Below are 20990 nucleotides of genomic sequence, written 5' to 3'. Positions count from 1 at the left end.
CTGGATCTGTATATAACTTCTGAATTTGCAGGCCTATGTTGTCTTTGTTACAACGTTAGGAGGTCAGTGGTTGGAGCGCAACTTTGCTACGTTTTTGTCACATGTACTTGACCTGGTCTCCCATCCTCGTGCGACTCAGACCCACGTGGAAGCAGTGTACTCTCGAAGATGTGTGTCCTTCATCCTGAGAGCAACTGTGGGCAGCTTACTGGGGGAGAAAGCACAGATTGCAGCTGCCAAAGATATATGTCAAGCCATTGCTAAACAGATGAAGGCAGTGGGTGAGAAACATATTTCCTTATTTGAGACTGGTTGTAAGTGATTGCTCTTTATGCTCTGTCAGCCATTTTTCCACTTAATTTTACTGTGAGAATTAGTTCTATTGCTACGGTAAAAGATAATTCAACTGCTTTCTATTTGAAATGTGATATCCAAAAAGTAATTTCTATCTAAAAGAAGACTGCATAAAACTTGCTTTTTATCCTCTGTTGGCTTTTGACATTGCATTTGCTTGAAATGCAAAGTGGAGCAAAAAGTGTGTTTTATGCAATCAGTCTTAGGATAGGTTGTACTAGAAGTTGCACAGTACGGCTGAAGACCAGATAATGTCCTTGTACCTGTCCTACCAATATGCATAATGAGATCCGGTTGAATTATACTGGTGGAAAATAAAGATGTAATTCAAAGGCAGATATTTAAGAAGATAAATGTGGACTCTCGAGTATGTGAGAGGACTGGGAATTAAAACTGTTGGCATTTGTTTCTTAGAAAACAGTGAATTTGAACTAGAGTTTGGAAGAGGAAGATGGAATTGCACAACGGTACATTGATTAAATAAGTGAAGAGTGTTTCGTTTCTTTTTCTTTCATTTTTGTTTTTAATACCACCATCTAATTTGATTTTAAATTAATGTCTTAATGTGTAGGAATGTAGTTGCCTTTGAAGCTTTTCCAGGTTTTTCTCGTAACCATTTTTTTTCTCAGGAGTGTTACGTCTGAGTTTAATTGAAACATCAATGTTTATCACAATCAGAACCCTTTTAGTTCTTGGTAAAAATATCCAAAATTCAACTTCTGAGATGCAGTAGTTGCAGAAATTTCTCCTCCTGCCACCTGCTTGTCAGAGTTAGAAGGAAATTCCATGATGTTTTTGAATATGAAGCAGTTCATCCCATCATAAATATATAAAATTGCAGGAATTTTGATTCTTTGTTAATTTATATTCTAGATCTCTGCAGTTTTATATATATACACATACATGTGTGTGTATATATGTATAAATTATTAGACCTATTTTTGTTTGTTAATGATTTGTTCCCTTCACTTAAGGAGGATCATTTGTTGAATTTGTATTGCATTGGATGTATAATTTTAAGCTGATACTCAAGTTCATTTTCTTTGAAGTGATTCTTGCAGCTTCCTTACCCATCAGGGTATCCTCTTACCCTTTACCCTGCTATTCCTGTGACATTGTGTTAGGGTAGAAAACAAAGTGGAGCCTGAGGAATTAATTGGATAACTGGACAAATTTATGATGATTAAAGGTTGACTCTAATTATTTAATAAAGTTCTTCAAAGTTCTTTTTTTTTTTTTTTTTTTTTACAGCTTTATGTTTTATCAATTCATGTAGACCTTACATGCATCAAGGCTGTGTTCTTAGTTCCTTCATCTATAGGTATATGTGTATACATAAATGCTGTTCATACGTATTATGTATGTGTATACTTATTTTTGCTGTGTTACAATGTTAACCCTATCTCTTAGCGTACTGTCATCCACAGTAACTTCTGGATGCCTGTTGTACATGGTCTTTGGATAATTATGTTTGACTGGTAGCTTTAAAATTTATTTCTCTTCAGGACGCATTCACTTTCAGCTCACAATATGAGCAAATTCTTGGTTTTATTTTAACATTTAGGGATGATGCTGAGACTAAATTGTTCCTTTCTATTCTGTGTATGCTGTATTCTTTGTATGTGACTCCCTCAAATGATGCTAAGCAGGATACTTCTTTCTTTTTTGCAGAAGCAGTGGTGAATGACGCTAACAGTGAAAATAAAGCAGGAGCTGCTGATGTGGCTGCAAGCCAGCATGTAATGGTGTGTGCTCTCCAAGAACTGGGCAGTCTGGTACAGAGTTTGAATGCTACTGCGTCTCCTCTTATTCAAGAACCCTCTATTGGTATGCAGATAAACTTACACTGATTGAGATATTAGAGCAATGAATATGAAATATGATCACAATCTGTTAATATAATAAATATGTAGGTAAGAATATTGATTTAACTGCATAGTGTTATTAACACTTCTGTACTTTTTAAAGAGAAGGGCAAAGTTATGAAGTTCAAGTTTTTCAATTCTGTCATTTTGAACTTTCATGTTGCCTGCTTAATACTGACTCAATTCAAATCTCGACTTACTAAGAAGCACATTGTGGTTTTAAAACTATAAACTCTTTTCATTTTTTTTTTTAATGTAGGTCTGTTGGAGACAGTAACGTCAGTTCTTCTTCATCCCAGCATGGCTGCTCGACTTGCTGCTGCGTGGTGCTTGCGGTGTGTAGCTGTGGCATTGCCTTTTCAGCTGACTCCATTTTTAGACAGATGTGCAGAAAGACTCAACAATCTGAAGACCTCTCCCGAAGCTGTTAGTGGTTACAGTTTTGCAATGGCTGCTTTATTAGGTGGTGTGCATCAGTGTCCCTTAGGTATTCCTCATGCCAAAGGAAAGGTGAGATAATGTGGTTTTTTTGTGAATAAACTAACAGATATAGTTTTTCAAGAAGTAATTGCTTTGCATAATGTGTGATGTAGTCACAAATTAAAAGGACTGTTGAAACTGAACTTGAACCTAGCATGAGCATTGGTTGGAGCCCTTGTTTGTATGTATGTCACTTCAAAATTAATGCCTCCCGTTTACTTCTGTAGAAGTTACAACAAATACGAAAAGCACAGTAACACTATTTGATAGAGCAAATTCTCAGCTAGAAAACACTCTCACCATAGTCACCATCATTAGTTCTGCATTTTTACCAGCAGTGACCAAGAGCTTGCATTCTGTACTTGTAGAAATCTGTACTAGCAGAGGGAACCCACTGTTACCACTGTTGGGATGAACCACATACCAGCTCACTGTGTTCACATCTACTGTTTGATCTTCGTGAGTGTTCAGCAAGTGTCAATGAATGTCAATGGGTGCCATTTTTTCTGCTTGGAGGAATTCAATTCCGTCTCATTTATAAGCAGTTCATTGTCAGATGCCCTTCTGTCACATGGCAACAGAATGTAATGCAATATTGGTGGGAAGGTTCAGCTTTCACTGCCACTGTTGGGATGCACCACACACCAGCTTGCTGTGTTCACATCTACTATTTGATCTTCATGAGTGTTTCACCCCTTGATGCTGTAGGCCAACATAATAAAGTAAGAGGCATTACTTTTGGAACAGCCCTCCTAACACTTCAGTTGCAATATTTACTAGCTTTTTGTTGCTATCTCTCTTTCAAACTTACACTGTTTGACATATTAGTTAATAACTACTAAAGAAAATATTACTTGTTGTATTTTCATGTGCATAAGGCTAGTTGTCTGCATGGAATATGATTGTTCTTTATGGAAGATCAGCTTAAATACTTGAGCATGTTTACACATAATCAGACGTTTTGTAATAGTGTGGTAATTTATATTTCTAAAATCCTTTTTATTTTTTTGTTATTGCAGATGGTGGTTAGTATTGCTGAGGATCTGTTACGAACTGCTGCACAGAACAGCAGGCTTTCCTTGCAACGGACTCAAGCTGGTTGGCTTTTACTTGGAGCGCTTATGACTTTAGGTTGGTAAAAACAGTTGTTTTATTTGATTTTAATGTTTGTCCAACATTTTTGATTATCCAGTGTAGCAAATAGTCTTTACAGATCATCAGTACTGTATTGATACCACAGGAAACAAAGTCTTAGTTCATTTATTTCAGCTGTGATGTTCATGCTGGGAAAACGTGGAATATTAGACTAAGCTGAAGGATAGCAGAAGGTGGTTATTCTTCAAATAAACCAACAAAATTAAAAGAAACAAAAATCAAACAAAAGAAAAAGGAATATTTTTTTTTTTTTTAAACATAGCATTTACTCATTCTGTGGAAATAGGAAATTCTGTGATGCAAGTTGTTTTATTAGCAGTGTATTTTTTGTCCAAGTGTGCCTCTGGATAAGCAACAATACTGATTAGGAACGATGGGAATGATGACACTTTAAAAGCTATTCAATTGCCTTTATAACAACAACAGTAAAACAAAAACAAGAGCAACAAGAAAAACACAGTCAAACTTCTTTTTGTGGTGGCAAGGCACTGGCACAAGCTGCCCGGGTGGATGGATGGATGCGCACAGATGCCCCTTCCCTGGAGTTATTCGAGACCAGGCTGGATGGGGCCGTGTGCAGCCTGATCATGGGGGTTGAAACTAGTTGAGCTTTACGGTCCTGTTCAATCTAAGCCATTCTGTGATTCAGCAGTTGATTGTTCATATGTGCTGTCACAGAAATATCAGAGGCGCTATTTTGAGAGCTTATAAGTACTCTTGAATTTTGAATCAGTAATCCTTTTTTAAAATTCTGAAAAATATAATAACGTTTTAATACATTCCTCGGTATTTTGATCTGTCAGCAAACACTGTGTTTTCTATTCCCTAAATTACATCATTTTGTCAAATCTTTTTCTGACAGTGTACCACTAGTTTGGTTGTCCTTCTGCAATATGCTTTTAGTGCGCTTTTATTAGATTTTTTATCTAAATATTTTTCATAAACTTTCTGTAAACCCAATTGTAAAACTAGTTTTCTAGTCAGTATCCACTGTTTATTTTTCTATCACATGAATAAGCTAAGATGGGTTAAAGAGCTTGCCTTCAAAATACTGGTAAAAAAATAATATTGGAAGTCATGATAAAAATACAAGCATCAGTATTTACATCTTACAGGATTCAATGTATGGAATTGGCTATTCCGTATTTTTGGTACAAATATCAATAAACAGTTGGAGAATTGTAGGGGTTGGAAGGGGACCTCCAGAGATCACTGGGTCCAACCCTCCTGCCAAAGCGAGTTCCCTACACCAGGTCACACAGGTAGGCATCCAGGCAGGTCTTGAATATCTCCAGAGAAGGAGATCCCCCTGGGCAGCCTGTTCCACTGATTCAGCACCCTCACCATAAAGAAGTTCTTGCGCACATTTGTGTGGAACTTCCTATGCTCTGGTTTCTGGATATTTCCCCTAGTCCTGTTTCCACACACTGCTGAAAAGAGTCTGGCCTCACCACTTTGCCCCCCACACCTTAGATATTTATAGACCTGGATCAAGTCCCCTCTCAGTCTTCTTTTCTCAAAGCTAAACAGACCCAGTTCACTTAGCTTTTCTTCATAAGGGAGATGCTTCAGGCCCTTCGCCATATCATATGTATCTTATTAAATGTCATTTTAATTTTTGCATAGGTCCGTCCGTTGTTCGTTATCATCTACCTAAGATGTTGCTGCTATGGAGAAATGTGTTCCCACGATCTCTGAAGGAGTTAGAGGCAGAAAAGGCAAGGGGAGATTCTTTTACCTGGCAAGTAACACTGGAAGGTCGTGCTGGGGCTCTATGTGGTAAGAATTTCAAATTTCAAAACTATAATTGTACAGTAGAACAGAATCCCAAATATTATAGAGAAAACTCCTATAATTTCCCTTCTTTCATTGAAAATGAGTAAGGCTTTTCAGAGTTCCACCAGTGACCTGTTTTAGGTACATAGTCTTATGAATGTGTCACATGGTTTTTGAATAAATATTTTTAGTTGCTGCTTTGTTTTTATTCTCTTAGGATCTGTAGTTCACTCATGCATTGTATTTGCATTGTGTTTTTGAGTGAAATTTTACCTACTTTGTTGCCAGCTATGAGAAGTTTTGTTGCTCACTGTCCTGAGCTCCTTACTGAGGATGTAATTAGGAAGTTGATGACACCTATAGAATGTGCCATGACAATGATGTCACAGTAAGTAAAAAGTTTTTGTTTAAGATGTTCTTGTGTCATTTTGAAGCACAGTGTGAGATTAAGAGACGGTCATTTGATAATAAAGTTATTACTAGTGGGAGGAAGTTTCTCTTCTAATGTGCAGGTGTTTTTACCCTTTGTTCTCATTTTTCCTGGGGCTGAAATACTATATTTATTTGTTTTAATTTGTTCTTTCAGAATTTAACTTAATACCATATTGTAGCTGCTTGTTCTTAGTGAGGGGAAAATACCACTTTATTGAGAACATCACTACTACAGCTTTTTCAAAGTATGTGATTCCATGGCATGTGCTGAAATGCTTATTGGAATAACTTTTATTAACCATACTTTGAATTTTCAGTGAGTTTTTTGACTTCATGGTTTTCTTATCCTTGTGCAATAGATGAGAAAGCTCCAATACTGGTGTACTACCAGATGTGAATCAGTAAACTGTCTGTTTACAAAATGTACTAGTGAGAAACTTCAGACAGTTTTTGGTCATATTTTGTGCTTTTAAGTAGCAGTTTAAATAAACTGGAAAAAAAAAATCCCTTCAATTTGATTACTTCAAAACTATCTGAAGTTATTTAATTAGTGCTGCTCACAGTGAAACTCTGAACACTATTTTTTTTTTGTTTGTTTGTTTAGAATAGGGACAAATCATGTGAAAAGAAATCTGAAATATTTTTTTCAGTAACTACAGTATTTCTAGCTGCCTGTTTTTCTTCTCTTGATCCTGTAGCATTCCATCAGTAATTAAAGCCCACGGAGCTCATCTGAAAGCTAGTGCAGCTATGGTCCGTTTAAGACTTTACGATATACTGGCTTTATTACCTCCAAAGACATATGAAGGTATGGGTTGTTTCTGATGATTATTATTAAAGTAAAAATTGCACTCTCTATTTTTGTGTGTTTGGTTTTTTTTACTACTTTTGATGTCTTTTTAGTGCTTGCTTCTGATACAGATACCAGGTGCAAAATAGAAAACTGGGAATCTGCAAGAGTCTTGCGTTGATCCTCGTTTTCTGTATGTTGTCTTGTCTGTGTAGATATTGCATTGTATCAGAGGAACACTGAGTATAAGTTCTGGTTTTGTTTGTAGGATTGAGAGATATGGAGATTGTGTTCTCCGTGTTTTATGGTGTTTTACATCAATACTTAAGATACAGAGACATGGGTTCTTACTCCCAATAGTGTTCTCAGATTTACTTCTGTCCATTCACTACTTGTAAAATTCAGATAATGGCACATGCTTTGATTTGGGACTTCTGACCTGTAGCTGAAATGTTTTGGTTAAGAAGTAACAATGATTCTTTTTAATGTCCCGTGTTCTAGGTTCCTTTAATGCGCTTCTTCGGGAGTTGGTAGCAGAATTTACTTTGACAGACAATTCTGCTAATACAACCACATCGCTCCTGAGGTCTCTTTGTCATTATGACGACAGTGTTCTTCTTGGCTCTTGGCTGCAGGAGACTGATCATAAGTCAATTGAAGACCAGGTAATAAGGAAGAAGGGCAGTAATGAATTGTCTGCAGCATCTCTCTGGGTTATGGAGCTTTGCTCCTTTTCTCTGGCCATTCTTCAGAGATCTGCCAAGTCTTTCCATGTACTGCACAATGTTTTGATAAAACTGCCTGCAGATGAAGTGGTCGTAACATTTACACAACTTGGATGGTTAGTCGGTTAACCTAGTTTCTTTAAAGAAACTATTTTAAAAATCTCTTTAGTGCAACAATTGTTCTCATACTTTTTTTTTTTTTTAAACAACTTAAGTTCCACTTGAATTGTTTTGTACAGAAATTGCTGTTGAAATACCAGTTGAGGAAGCATTTTCACAATGATGGGCATAAGCAGTTATAATACTATTTCAAAACCTTTTCTAGATAGAGAATCATTACAATCAAAGCTGACTTATTAGCATGCTGTATGTATTGTAACTCAGTACTCACAATGAATGAGTTGTTGTTTTTTTTTAAGTCAGTTTGTAGTTAACTGTTTCAGAAGCTGTAGCTGGTACCAGTAATTATATGCCTTTCTCTAATTTCTATATCTTACTGCTAGGAGTCATAGTTTGTGCACTTATTCAACTGTTAGGGACTGTCAGGGATTTAACTGGCCCTGTCAATGCTAATTTATGCATGTCTGGGGATGCTGCAGTTGCTTTTAATTGTTTGTAATGCAATTTTCTGTTCTTAGCGACTGCATAAGTCTTTGCAGAAAAAATTCTGACCTAATGGTAAACCAAAGATATATTGAGAAGTGTTCATGTTATGTGGCATTTTGCAGCTTCAGCCAAACAGTGCATCTGGAAGTGGCGCTTTGGAACATGATCCTTCTTCTATTTATTTGCGCATCCCTGCTGGTGAAGCTGTACCTGGTCCCCTTCCTCTAGGAGTATCTGTCATTGATGCATCTGTGGCTCTCTTTGGTGTAGTTTTTCCTCACGTGTCTTACAAACACAGGTCAGTTTACATCTGTGTTCAGTTTCAGCATCTAATGCCTTAGTTCCTCAGATAGTATCAAGTTTTTATTCTTGAAATAAGGATCTACTTTGAAATCAACTGTCTCTAAATTTAGTTGTCAGTATTTTGTGTTTGTTGTGCCTTAGGATTCCAGAATATATTTTCTTAGTTGAGAAACAAGATAATTCCCTTGCTTTATCAGTCTCGTAGATTGAGGTTAAGAGGTACAGGCTGAATTTCTCTCTCCTTTTACTTTTTTAACAGCAGTTATCTCTCTACAACCAAAAATCCCTGCAAAAATATCCATATAAATTACCTTAAATCAGCCTTGAAAACATAGCTGTGGAATTCTTTGGATTTCAGCTGGCTTCCATAAGTGAGACTGCATGATTTACACTAAGTGCTTTTATGCATAATAAAAAAAGAAGAAATGAATTCACATGAAACATGAAGGAAAATATGCTGGTCTTTATAGAGCTATCAGTTATCAGGACTATGTTTGTCATTTAATTTAGCAAGTCATTGCTGAGCACAAGAGTACAAGCAGCTCTAGGATTCATTTAAAATGAAAATTATCCTTCTGTGCAATACTGATGGAAACAGTTTTTTCTTTGAGTGGTCATTCTCATTTTGCAGTAAGCAATTGTAAGCAGTAAGCCTTAAGTCTAATCTCTATTGTTAATAGCTATGAAAAAACAATTAGCTTGTTAACTTAGTTGACTATGCAAGCTGCTCATTATACTCCTGATTTTGATGTCTTTTAGAAAGCATTCCTCTCAGTAATGCTTTATGACATGATGTTAAAGAGGGAAAATAATGGGAACAACTATAGGAGTGTGTAGAATAACACTGGCTTTGAATGATAGAGCAGTTGCAGCATTTTTCCAGTCTTATCTTAGTAGTTTTTCTAGTTGTACATTCAAGTGGTATCTGGAGACCTCCCCTCAGTGGTATTTCCTTCAAAAAGGACAGTAAGCACATATGGAAAGTGTAAAAGAACTAACAGCATCCAGAATAACTACCCTTTCTGCCTAAGTGGAATACTCTCTACAGTCCCTGAAATGTAAATTCTGTGACTGATTTTGAGTCTCTTTTGTTGTGAGTGTTGTTGCACTTCCTGCATTTTGGTTTGCATTTTGAAAACATCTCACTTAAATTATGCTCTTTCCTTTGTTTTAGATTGCAGATGTTGGATCACTTTGCTGAATGTGTCAAGCAGGCTAAAGGTGTTCGACAGCAAGCTGTGCAGCTTAATATCTTTACTGCTGTTCTTAGTGCCTTGAAGGTAAAACTTACAAGCTTGCTGTACGTGCCAAAATTCAGCAGTTTGATTCATAGATTTGTATTCTGTACAAAAAGCTGTTTGAAGAAACCCCACTGTACAGCTGAAGGGAATGCCCATTTAAGTACATGATATGGAGCATTTGAAACAGCAAAATTCAATCATATTTGGGCAAAAATGATTTTTTTGAGATTTTAGTTTGGTAAAGTTTTTGTGGTAGCAGCAAAAGTCAAATTTCTCCCCTAGGGGATGTCTGTCAAATGTCAAGTCTCTCTTTAGAACTTAGCAGAGTTTTTGGAGAGACAGTTGTCACAGATCTCAAGCTGGCAAAACATTACTTCTCTTTCTTGCTTGCTTCTTAAAAACATGAGCCATGTTGCAACATGAGACGCATGTTTCTGAGGCAGAAGCTTGTGTTTTGCCATGCTAAAAGTCCGGTGAACTTCAAAATTTCAGGGCAGAAAGTGGGAATGGTAAAGCCATTGGTGTTTTCTGCTCTACCACAGGCAGTTTGTACTTTACATGTGTTAAATTATTCTTCCCAAAGTAAGGCAATGTCTTACTAGTGGAACATGGGAACCAAAAAAGTTGCAGAAACTGTTGTATTATTTCTCTGTAACACATACAATGTACTGTATAAATTTTCAAAGATGTGAATGTTAAGGAAAAAATATTTATACCTACCTACAGTTTCTTTGAGCGTTTCTTGCAGAAAGGTAATAAAGTTGTGATTTTCCTCTCTAAGGAAGAGGTGTTAGTTTCCTCTAAACCTCTTTTTCTCCGTGCCCATCCTTCTTTCTTTTTCCCTCTCTTTCTTTCTTTTCAGACATATTCTGTGTGTAACTATGTTATATTAAATAGTACCAGTATGCATATAGCACTGTAACACATTTGTAAACAGAGACAGGTGTAACAAGTCCTTACTGTATGTGAAGTAGGTAGAATGCTGGCAAAGGTGAGACTGAGCATGTTACTGGTTTTGAGTTTTAAATGTTTTCAACAAGTATATTTTAGGAAAAGTGTACAGAAATGCAAACCAAAAAAATGTGTAATTCTTAAGTTCAAGCTCACTCTTAGATTAATATTGCTGTATCCCTCATCTGCTTACTTGGAGCATTCTTTCGTATTTGTCCATGTAGGGATTAGCTGAGAACAAAAGCACCTTGGGACCAGAAGAAGTTCGTAAATCTGCTCTAACACTGGTAATGGGTGCCCTTGATAACCCTAACCCTATTCTGAGATGTGCAGCAGGAGAAGCTCTTGGTAGGATGGCTCAAGTGGTTGGAGAAGCCACTTTCATCGCTCGAATGGCTCAGTACAGTTTTGATAAGTAAGCTGACTTTGATTCAGAAAAAGAAATAAAATGTAATTTAATGTATGTTGGAAAATCTTCTACTAATAACATATTGATTACTATTTCTTTTTCATACTTTATTACTGTGACTATGAAGGCCTTCAAACCGTGTCTTCAAACAAGTTATTAAAATTTTGGTGATATGCCTTATATGTAATCCAGTTTAATAATAGTATAGATTAAGTACAGATTCAGTAAGGCTTAAGATCTCTAAGGTGGATTGCAAAATGCTCTTAGAAGTAAAGTCATTTGAATAGATAGGGTACTTGAGGGATTTTCTTTTTTCCAAATAATTAATTGAATTACCTGATTTATTTAAATGTTTATAGGTTGAAATCTGCTCGAGATGTTGTATCAAGAACAGGCCATTCTTTGGCTCTGGGTTGCCTCCATCGATATGTTGGTGGGATAGGTTCTGGACAGCATCTGAAAACCAGTGTCAGCATTCTCTTGGCTTTGGCACAAGATGGAACTTCCCCTGAAGTGCAGGTAAAAATCAAAAGAAACCAAAACAACAGCAACAAAAAAACCCCCACAGTTGTCACAAAATGAATTTTAATTGTGAATGTTTTAAAATAGAAGTTAAATCACCTGTTTAGGTGCTTTCTAATAGAGATTGTCATATAAGCCAAACTGTATGGACATAGCATTTGGTAAGGGATGCTGAACCAGCAAATTTTGCTTTGTAGCTACAGTTGGTTAGGAATAGGCCCAAATCTGCTAGTGTTACCTTAGCTGTCTATACTAAGGCTCTAGTAACTGTCTCATGGTCAGCTGTTGGAGACTTAGCTGATAAATAGTAATTTTTCTTTGCCAAGCAATTCCAACTTGTATGAAATTCTGAACAAAGTAAAGCAGTACATCTTCCTGAGAAGGTTATACTATAATAACAAAATTTGAAAGCTCTTGTGGATAAACTGAAGTTTGTTTGCATTTAGGACAAAAAGAGAATATTAGGGGAAGTGGGGAGGCTTCTGCAGTTAATTTGTTTATCTACTGTTTTAATAACATGTGGAAGGTCTCCCAGGAAGGCCGTTTGACTACTAAAAGTTGTTGGTTGGGTTAGGGGGGAATAGATATGCTATTGAGAGCACTGCCTTTGGGACTACAGATTGTGTATGAATAATGTGTGATGCAGAATGTTTCCTAAGCTCAAAGTATTTGGAAATTGGGATAACAGGCTATGTCATAACTCTTCCAAAAGAAATGTGAGGGGAGCAGTGTCTTTTTCTATCTTTACTGCCCTGTAACTCCTTGTTTGTGGATGCTGCTGTAAAAAGAGCATACGGAGCAGTACATCTGTACTGACATGAAGTTAAATGTTAAAAGGCAAAGTGATGAATTTTTCATTTTCTTCAGCAATGAAATCTATCAGAGCTCTAGAATAATTGCTTTTCCATACTTTGTAGAACGTGTCTGAACTTCTCAGCTTGTGATGTAAATCAGTTCCTTAAAATGTCAAAGACGCTTCCTACGAAATGCTTTGACAACTGTCTGCTTCTGAATCTACATCCAGTTTTACGACAGAAGTGATTCTGTATTTTTCCTATCTTAAGGGTCACTTTTCATGTTTGCTTTTTTTTTTTTTTTTAAGGGGGGGAAGGGCTAAAGGGAACTTGTTTCTTTCTTTCTTTTTTTTTTTTTTTTTTTTAAATGTTTGCTCTAATTCCTTGTTTTCATCTCCATTATCCACAAAAGTGCTGACAGCCAAGCAGCATGCTAGAAATATTTCAACTCCCAGGTGATTGCTTGAGGTTATGATCTTTGAAACCCTTCTGGAGTCAGAGAAGATAACTAGATGTGCAGGGGTGTGCAGAACTAAGCTCAGTCTACATGTAGGTTTCTGTAACTTTCCTAAATACATTACACAAAAATCTTTTTTTCTTTTTTTCTCTAATAGACCTGGTCTCTCCATTCACTTGCCTTGATAGTTGATTCTAGCGGACCAATGTACCGTGGATATGTGGAGCCAACACTTTCGCTAGTTCTTACTCTACTCTTAACTGTTCCACCATCACATACAGAAGTGCATCAATGCTTAGGCCGATGTCTTGGAGCTATAATAACTACTGTTGGGCCTGAGCTGCAAGGTCAGTGTGAAGAGGAATTCTGAAGAGGAATAAAAACTTCTATAAAGCCAATTAATCTCAATCTGAAATGGAGGACAGTCAAATTTTGTCTGTTGCATTTGAAAGGTGTGGGGAAGGGATTTAACAGAGTGTCCTGCACAGAACTTCAATTCTGACTTTGAACATACGTGGTGGTGTTTTCTTATGGCATTTCATTTTTATTTTTATTTTTTTTCCCATCAATTTGAAATTTGTATGAAGGTGCTTCAGCAATTTATGGTGTTCCTTTTTTATAGCAACTGTGTTCTGTGTAAAAGATGGGAAGCACCATTGCCAGAAATGTTCTGTGTAGTACAAGAGGCAGTGTTTCTCCTTTACTTCTTCAACACATTAGTAGCTTTATTTTTGACTGACAACAAGAACTTAAGTTGGGCATAGTTGTTGGCGTTGTGAACAATAACTAGTTTCCACTCATTCTTGATATTTTTATATCATGGTACTTTATCTTAACTAGTAAGGGTTTTTTTCAGACCTAACTGTATCTGAAGTTCTGTGGCTGAGATGGCAAAAATATGGTCTGAGTCCTACTGGGATTTCTTTAGCAGTATTTTATGCTGGTCAAGACAGTGTCATAGAGCCACTTGAGAAATTAAAATTCTGAAAAACTGGACATACATTTCTGTTATGGGAAAGTTTCTTGATGGTTTGATTTAACTTGAGTGTCTGCTTGCTCTCTATTTGAATTGGGATGTTGTGACACCTTTTAATAAGCATCATCCTTATACTGAAAGTCTTTTGCAGGCAGTTTCTGTAATTCAGAAAGTTCTTGTCAACATCATACAGGTTAATTACAGGATTATTTTACAGATTAAGTTCTGCTCTTTAAACTATGTGTTCTGTTAGAGTAACGTGACTCATCCAATGGAGCTAACCAAAATTAGCTAGTATCTATGCTAGCAAAAGCATTGCCTAACACTTCAGAAAATGGTTCTGTGCATGAAATATTGCCCGTATATCATAGAATGGTAGATAATCACTGTTGAAATTCAATTACCCTTCCTGGTTTTATGTCCTGGGGAGGTATTTTCAAAATATTTTCATTTGAAGGTAGTTGATCCAAAATTTCATTTGCACTGAATGTTATTTAACCGAGCTGAAATACTGAGATGCTGAAATACTGAGATACTGGAACATGCTGTAGTGGTTCTTTCAAGTTGTACCATTTTTCAGTAGGAAGTCAAGAAAAGCTACATGTTAATTCATGTCAACTTTTTGTGCATCAGAATGTTTGTTGAAGATTTAAAGCCTACTGCTGTCATACAGAAGTCTTGCTGTGTTAAGGATGTCACGTTGTATCACCAGGTAATGGAGCTACAATTTCAACAATCCGTTCATCCTGTTTGGTGGGATGTGCAATCACACAGGACCATTCAGACTCACTCGTTCAGGCAGCGGCCATATCCTGCCTTCAGCAGCTCCATATGTTTGCACCACGGCATGTCAACCTATCCAGTCTGGTCCCCAGTCTTTGTGTGAGTACAAAATGCATGCCTTCTGTTTCTCCAAGTTTTATATGTGTGTCTAGCAAGGGGCACAGGAGAGGCATTTTGTAAGATGGCAAGGGTACCCGTTCATAACAAAAAAGTGACATCTGCAGAACACTGGAGTGCAGCAAAGGAGTATCTGTCCCCCAGCTCTTTTAGATGCTTTTCAGAATGCTGCCCAAATTAATATCATGAGGCTGGATTCACTCTGGCAGCACGCTAGCAAGAATTTATATGGTAACATTCAATAAAAAGATACTGAAATGCCTCATCCCTTCCAGTTGACTGCATGCACAGAGGGAAGAAAGTGAATCTGGGGAAGGTGGGAGGTCTTGGATTTGTTGTTACCACTGTCAGCGTAGTAGATGCTGATGCTCAAATTCTTGTGCTGCTGTTGTGATTAGCATTGCTTTCTCCCTGTGGTAGTGTTCTGTCAGCAAATCCTTTTTGTTTCTTTATTACTATTATTTATTTTTTAATTTATTTTAAGGGGTTTTAGCAGCCTAATGCTGAGAAGTTTGGAAAGCTTCTTCCTGAAATCTGTTCAGTGTTTTTGAGTTGTTCTTATTATTCAGTGTGAAATGAGTGTTTCTGTATTACCTTACGTCAATATTGGAACTTTTTCTTAGTCTCCCTTCCTGACTTTCCCCAAGACATCCTTGCATTGTTACATGCGTTTCCCTGCATGCATACTTTGACTTTCCCACGCACACTGGAATGATGCTGTGCAGCTCTTGTCCTTGTACAGAATTTTGCATGACAGTGTTGCAACATACCCAGAAATATCTAGGCCCTTTTGTATGAATACTGTGTGCAATGTGGCAAATAGTTCTTTGAGTTAGTTGCCTTGTAAGCACTAGTGAGTAATAAAAAATGAAGTTACTGCTGGCGTGACCAGTACTGTTTTGAAAGTTTTTTCCTAGGCTTTCTGCTATCCGTTTCATGTTTTCTAATGATCCTTTATTAAATAAAAGCTATTTTCCTTCACTTCTTTCATATTCTTTACTTCCAAGTCATGTGTAATTTGGTAAATTTTCCTTTGAATTGTCCTGTTTGCTTCTTTATACTGTGAACTTATAGCTAGGTAGGAAAAGTCTACCTTGTCTTTCCCTATTAACAAACTTTTCATTACGTTCTAACCTGCTCTTGTATGGAATTAATGCCAGGTATCAAAATTAAACCATGGAGTTACTTTCTGCTTTCCTGCATTGGCATCATAACCACTGGTTGTTTGTTTTGTAACCAAAAACAAGAAATGCTTCAGTGTGATATTTAGAGGATTGTATAAATGTGCATTTGTTTCTTCAGCATCGAAGTCTTGGATATTCATGACCGGAATAAAGATCTACTGTTAAAGTGCTTTATACACTATAAAACCCTTTCATTTAGGGTTGCAATTTCCATCCACATAATAACTTAATACTGAGAAAGCAAATGTGTATTCAGTTTATTAAAAACAATTTCCCCGGGGTAAATAAAGAGTCTGTTTCTTAAAGAGCACTCATCATCTCTTCCACTGTGGAAAAACATACAGTTCTGTGTACAGCTACTACCTCCCAAGGAAATAGTTACCATGCACGATTCTTCCTAAGAAAAATATTTGCTTGTACTTGAGGTGATTCAAAAGGAAGTAGAAGCCCAGTATCTGTTAGCAAAGAGACTTGAAGCTGTCGTCTTGACAGAAACATATAAAGACATATGCTATAAATTCTGGAGCATGCTTGAAATGGAAGATTTTATGGTAGTTGTGTGGTCTCTTTAAAAGTGACTTGTAGCTATGGCAGAATATGGTGTGGAGTTGGTGTTCAGTGTGAAACAGACTGGAAAGTATAATTTGTCTAAAATCATACTGACACAGTAGTTCTAATATTAAAGCTTTTGACAGGTAACAACTGTCAGCTCTGTATATGCCAGCTTTATTTTCAAACTTGTGCTTTCAATAAGTGCTTGCTTGTGAACTTTCAAGATCTTGTGAAGAGCTTAATACCTGGTGGCTCACACAGGGGCATGTAATTGGAAAATAGAATACTCGCAGTCCTTCATAGCACTTATTCATATGGGGGTGCAGTTCACTCACTTGCAATGGTTCTGATTTAGGTTCACTTGTGCAGCTCCCACTTGCTGCTTCGCCGGGCTGCAGTTGCGTGTTTACGACAGCTTGCTCAGAGAGAAGCAGCAGAAGTTTGTGAATATGCCATGAGCTTAGCAAAAAATGCTGGAGACAAAGAAAATAGTGGCATCAGTAAGTACTTCTTTCATGTGTTTTTTTGTTTTTTTGGGGAGACAGCTGAGTGCATGTATTCATTCACTTGTGTGATTTGCCTTCAGGAAGAAAAAAAAAAAACACTCTATAACCATCCCTACATACTCTAAAGCATTTCTCCTCACTTCTCCTTGCCTCTTGAATTTCATTTGTCATCTCATTTCCTGTGATAATTGGACTTAACCTTTTCTGCCCTACTGACTGATGGAAATCAAATAGGGAATACAGTGTATATACAGTAGGAACGTCTTACAGTTTTTCAAGTATTTTAGAGCTTACTCTGTAGAAAATTGACTTAACTGTGTGTTGTTTGGAGATAACTAGTTGTATTTAATTCTCTTAGCAGCACATCTCCTAGCGTTTGGGCTGTGCTGATTGGTTCAGTGCTGACATGCATCAGTTCTTTCTGAAAATAGGAAGTTCAGCAGTTTTGATCAGCACAGTGTTTTTTGAAGAATGTAGAATTGTAAGCTTAATTAGTATTAAATCCTACTAATCTCTAGAAAAACTCTTCAGAGTCAAGTATTATTGTTAGTGTTTATGAATTGGTGGGATGTGTACCTTGAAGGGAAATAGATAATAATTATTTTAGGGAGTAATACTCACAATTTGCTATTTGCCTTGGAAGGAAAAGGGGAAAAAAAAAAAATTAAAAATAAATAAATAAATATATATATATATATAAAAATCAGTTCCAATACTCATTTGGTATTCCAAATTATAAAATGGAGCTACTGGTTTCAGAAAAGATTTGTCATTATCATTTCCCAGACATCAATACCTTTACACCTGGAGCTGGCTCTCGGCGAGATGGTCATTCGCGGCATCAGGGTGTTAACATAACCGAGACGGGCCTGGAAGGTGTCCTCTTTGGTATGCTGGATCGAGAAACAGATCGCAAGTTGTGCTCAGATATCCATGATACTTTGGGACATATGCTCTCATCTCTGGCAGTAGAAAACCTTTCTCACTGGCTAATGCTTTGTAAGGATGTCCTTGCAGCTTCCAGTGGTAAGTGTTCTATAGCATGCACATAAAAGTTGGTGTGTCTTTAGTATTAGCATCTTTTGGCAAAATATCTATTTTGAGCTCGTCCTTTGTCCTAGTTAAGATTTTGCTTCTATTGCATGTGGAACTTTGACTGTTATTCATTAAAAGTACCCAGATGAAATCACCAATGTTCTGTTACATTTTTAAAACCAAGGTTTCTTTTAAGATAAAAAAAAAAAGTTGCTGCCAATTGTGAAAGCAGACGAATGCTTTTTAGTGTTTGTACGTCAGACCCACAAGGAAGGAACAGTGCTGTACATGCTCTGAGCTTTTCTTTATTCCCTTTGAGCTACTGATGTGAAGATGGGTTACCATGGTGATGAAACTTTTTTGCATGTTGTTCAGCTTTGCAGATTTGTTTGCAAAGATCTTGTCCTCTGAGACCTTAAACCTCATTTTCAGCTTGAAGGATAGTTGTGACGCAGATCCTGCTAATTTGCCTTGCATTTGTGCTTATTTATTGGCATACTGTGAGTTCATCCTGAAGCTTTTCCTAATGGTTCTCGTCTTTGTGTTTACTGATGAGTAATGCTGCCAGTCACTTCTTTATGCAATATATTTCCCATTTATCTATTCTGTGGGAAAGACCTCACTTCCTGAGTTTGAAGATGGGATGTTCTTTCCATACTTTATGTGGGATGGATTTTAGAGTTTTTAATACGAATGTCTGATTTCTGTTTAATCTTTTTAGTAGATGAAATAATCCGTGATGTTATTTAGATGAATTTATCTCAGTTGTATTTTAAGCCAGCAACTTCATTTTGCGCTCGTTGATATCACTGAGTGCTATATGAACAAAGTCTAGTTTGCTTTTTAAGTAGAGTTTTACAAATTATGTACACAATCTTTCCTGATTGATTTCTCAAAACATTCCTGTTGTAAGTTTTCTTCATCCATGTTTGATTTACCATAGCCTCTCTCTCTTTTGAATATCTTGGCTCTTAGAATAATAGAATCATTAATGTTGGAAAAGGCATCTAAGTCCAACCATCAATCCATCATCACCATATTCACCAAGCGAGTGCGTTTACAATCTTAAAGGGCTTGAGTATGTTCTTAGTCATCCCTAGTTTTCAACAGCAGGATTTTCTTAAAATTGTTTTTTATTGTAGACATGAGCACTGCAGCTCCCTTGGGAGGAGGTAAGGATGAGGAATCTGAGAAGAAGGATGAGATGGATGACGATACAATGTTTACCACCCTGGGAGAAGAAGATAAAACCAAGCCTTCTGTAGCACCTCGCTGGGCAACTCGTGTTTTTGCAGCCGACTGCCTGTGCCGGGTGATCATGCTGTGTGAGAATGCAAACAAGGCACACTTTGATCTGGCACTGGCTCGTTCAGCCAGACTGAAAAACCCAAAAAGTAATTATAGAATGTTCATGTTTAATTTTGTTACTTATTTTGTTGTTGATACTTCTTTGCAGCTTAAAAATTACATAACCAATATAAAAATGTAAGCTCTTTGAAAGTGAACTTCCTTTCATTCAAACAGTTAAAAACAGGGGAAATAGAAAAAGGCCAAAGCTGTAATTATGTAACCATTACAGTTAACACATGAGCATGAAGTGATGTTTGCTCGAGAATATAACTTTTAACAGACTGATCTGCTTTGGAGTGGGAGGGAAAAAATGGATTGCAAACTCTTTTTCTTTTAGTATGTAATAGGAGTAAACTTTTGGTAAAATGTAAGCTGGGAATAGTTTATCTGAGTTTAGCTTAATGATTGTGATGATATTCAATTCCTATTATTTTAGCATTTCCCCAGCAAAGGAGTGCTAGGTAGGAAAGAAGATACAGCCAGGTAATATTGCTGCAGTAGAGTGAGGGGATGTGTGAGGGATGTGAACCCAGCTGCTTTATAAAGTTCTTTTGGTATCCATGAGGCTGACAAATATCATGTATTCAAGATATCTGTATAACTTGGGGAATCATAACTGAGAGGCTGGGAATGACATAACACATTTTTCACAAAACAATTTCAAACTAGTAGCAGGAAGTTTCTGTCCTTTGATCATCGGTGTGTATTGGCTCTGGTGCATAGTGATTGCCTTCAGCTGTGTAGCATAGTGTTCATGAGGAGCTTATGTGAACATAGGCTGAATGCCTTATGTGAAGATCCTATAGTGCATAGGGTTTGTGGATTTTAGGACATGTGCTGTTACAGGCTTCTGTTCTGATATGGATATTTATCATGTGTCTGGTTCCAGAATCGTGCACTGGTTTTGCTGAGAATGTTGGCTTTTACTTGATTAGAGGCTGGGATCAGTGTTTGAAGAGTGAGAGGGAAGAGCTTTGGGAATACGATGTTGTGTTTAGAGGAAAATTATGAAAGAACTGCTTTTTCATAGGATCCTTCAGGGGATTGCACATTATAATCCTGAGAATATGCATCTCTAAATTTACTGCATGTCAGCTTGATTTGTTTGGTATCATCATAAAAGAAAAACTCACCAAACCTCAACCCACAGATTCAACTTACAAGTTATTTAGTGTGCACTACTTTATCTGTGCTGATCTAAAGAATTAATGACAGTCTTTACCGCTTGCATGCCTCTGAAACTTTCAGCTATTAAATGAATTTTCTTCTGTCTTCAGACTTGGAAAGATCTAGAGCTAAAATTGTGATTTTGTTTTTTAATTAATTGCCCTGGATATTAACGTTTTTAAATAATTTATTTCCATATTGCAAAATATCAGGTTGAAAGCAAAGAGAGCAATGAACAGAAGAAAAATCCTTTCACAGTGTTACTGAATTATTTGGTGCTTTTCTCTGCGTGTTGGTGCCTGCTTGCTGATGGCCTTGGATGTGGGTCTTGGATGTGGCCCTTGGGTGCAGAAGTAGAAAGGTTCTTACGTGTTTAAATTTGACGAGGCTTTCTTCTGTCAGCAGAGGTCACTATAAGCATAGGACTCAAGAACTGCCTTGAAGATTCTCTGTATAAGTA

At 36.9% G+C, this 20990-nt stretch overlaps 1 protein-coding gene across 5 annotated transcripts in view; it reads left to right on the top strand.

Annotated features, from left to right (window-relative positions):
• The window catches only part of HEATR5B (HEAT repeat containing 5B), a 48595-nt gene that overhangs the window by 7298 nt on the left and 20307 nt on the right, over positions 1–20990 (top strand). For all 5 annotated transcript variants that reach the window (XM_072331646.1, XM_072331647.1, XM_072331649.1 and 2 more), the window contains exons 8-24: positions 32–281; positions 2026–2181; positions 2479–2729; positions 3719–3830; positions 5481–5633; positions 5919–6018; positions 6761–6870; positions 7354–7517; positions 8306–8481; positions 9661–9766; positions 10903–11093; positions 11447–11606; positions 13018–13207; positions 14549–14718; positions 16828–16972; positions 17765–18004; positions 19156–19407. In XM_072331646.1, the coding sequence (XP_072187747.1) occupies positions 32–281; positions 2026–2181; positions 2479–2729; positions 3719–3830; positions 5481–5633; positions 5919–6018; positions 6761–6870; positions 7354–7517; positions 8306–8481; positions 9661–9766; positions 10903–11093; positions 11447–11606; positions 13018–13207; positions 14549–14718; positions 16828–16972; positions 17765–18004; positions 19156–19407 (2926 nt within the window). The remainder of the gene's footprint in view (positions 1–31; positions 282–2025; positions 2182–2478; positions 2730–3718; positions 3831–5480; positions 5634–5918; positions 6019–6760; positions 6871–7353; positions 7518–8305; positions 8482–9660; positions 9767–10902; positions 11094–11446; positions 11607–13017; positions 13208–14548; positions 14719–16827; positions 16973–17764; positions 18005–19155; positions 19408–20990) is intronic.

Source organism: Excalfactoria chinensis, chromosome 3 (genome assembly GCF_039878825.1).
Source record: "Excalfactoria chinensis isolate bCotChi1 chromosome 3, bCotChi1.hap2, whole genome shotgun sequence".
NCBI classification, from domain to species: domain Eukaryota; kingdom Metazoa; phylum Chordata; class Aves; order Galliformes; family Phasianidae; genus Excalfactoria; species Excalfactoria chinensis.
Note: the sequence above shows the minus strand (reverse complement) of the source record. Positions and strands in the feature narration are given on the sequence as shown.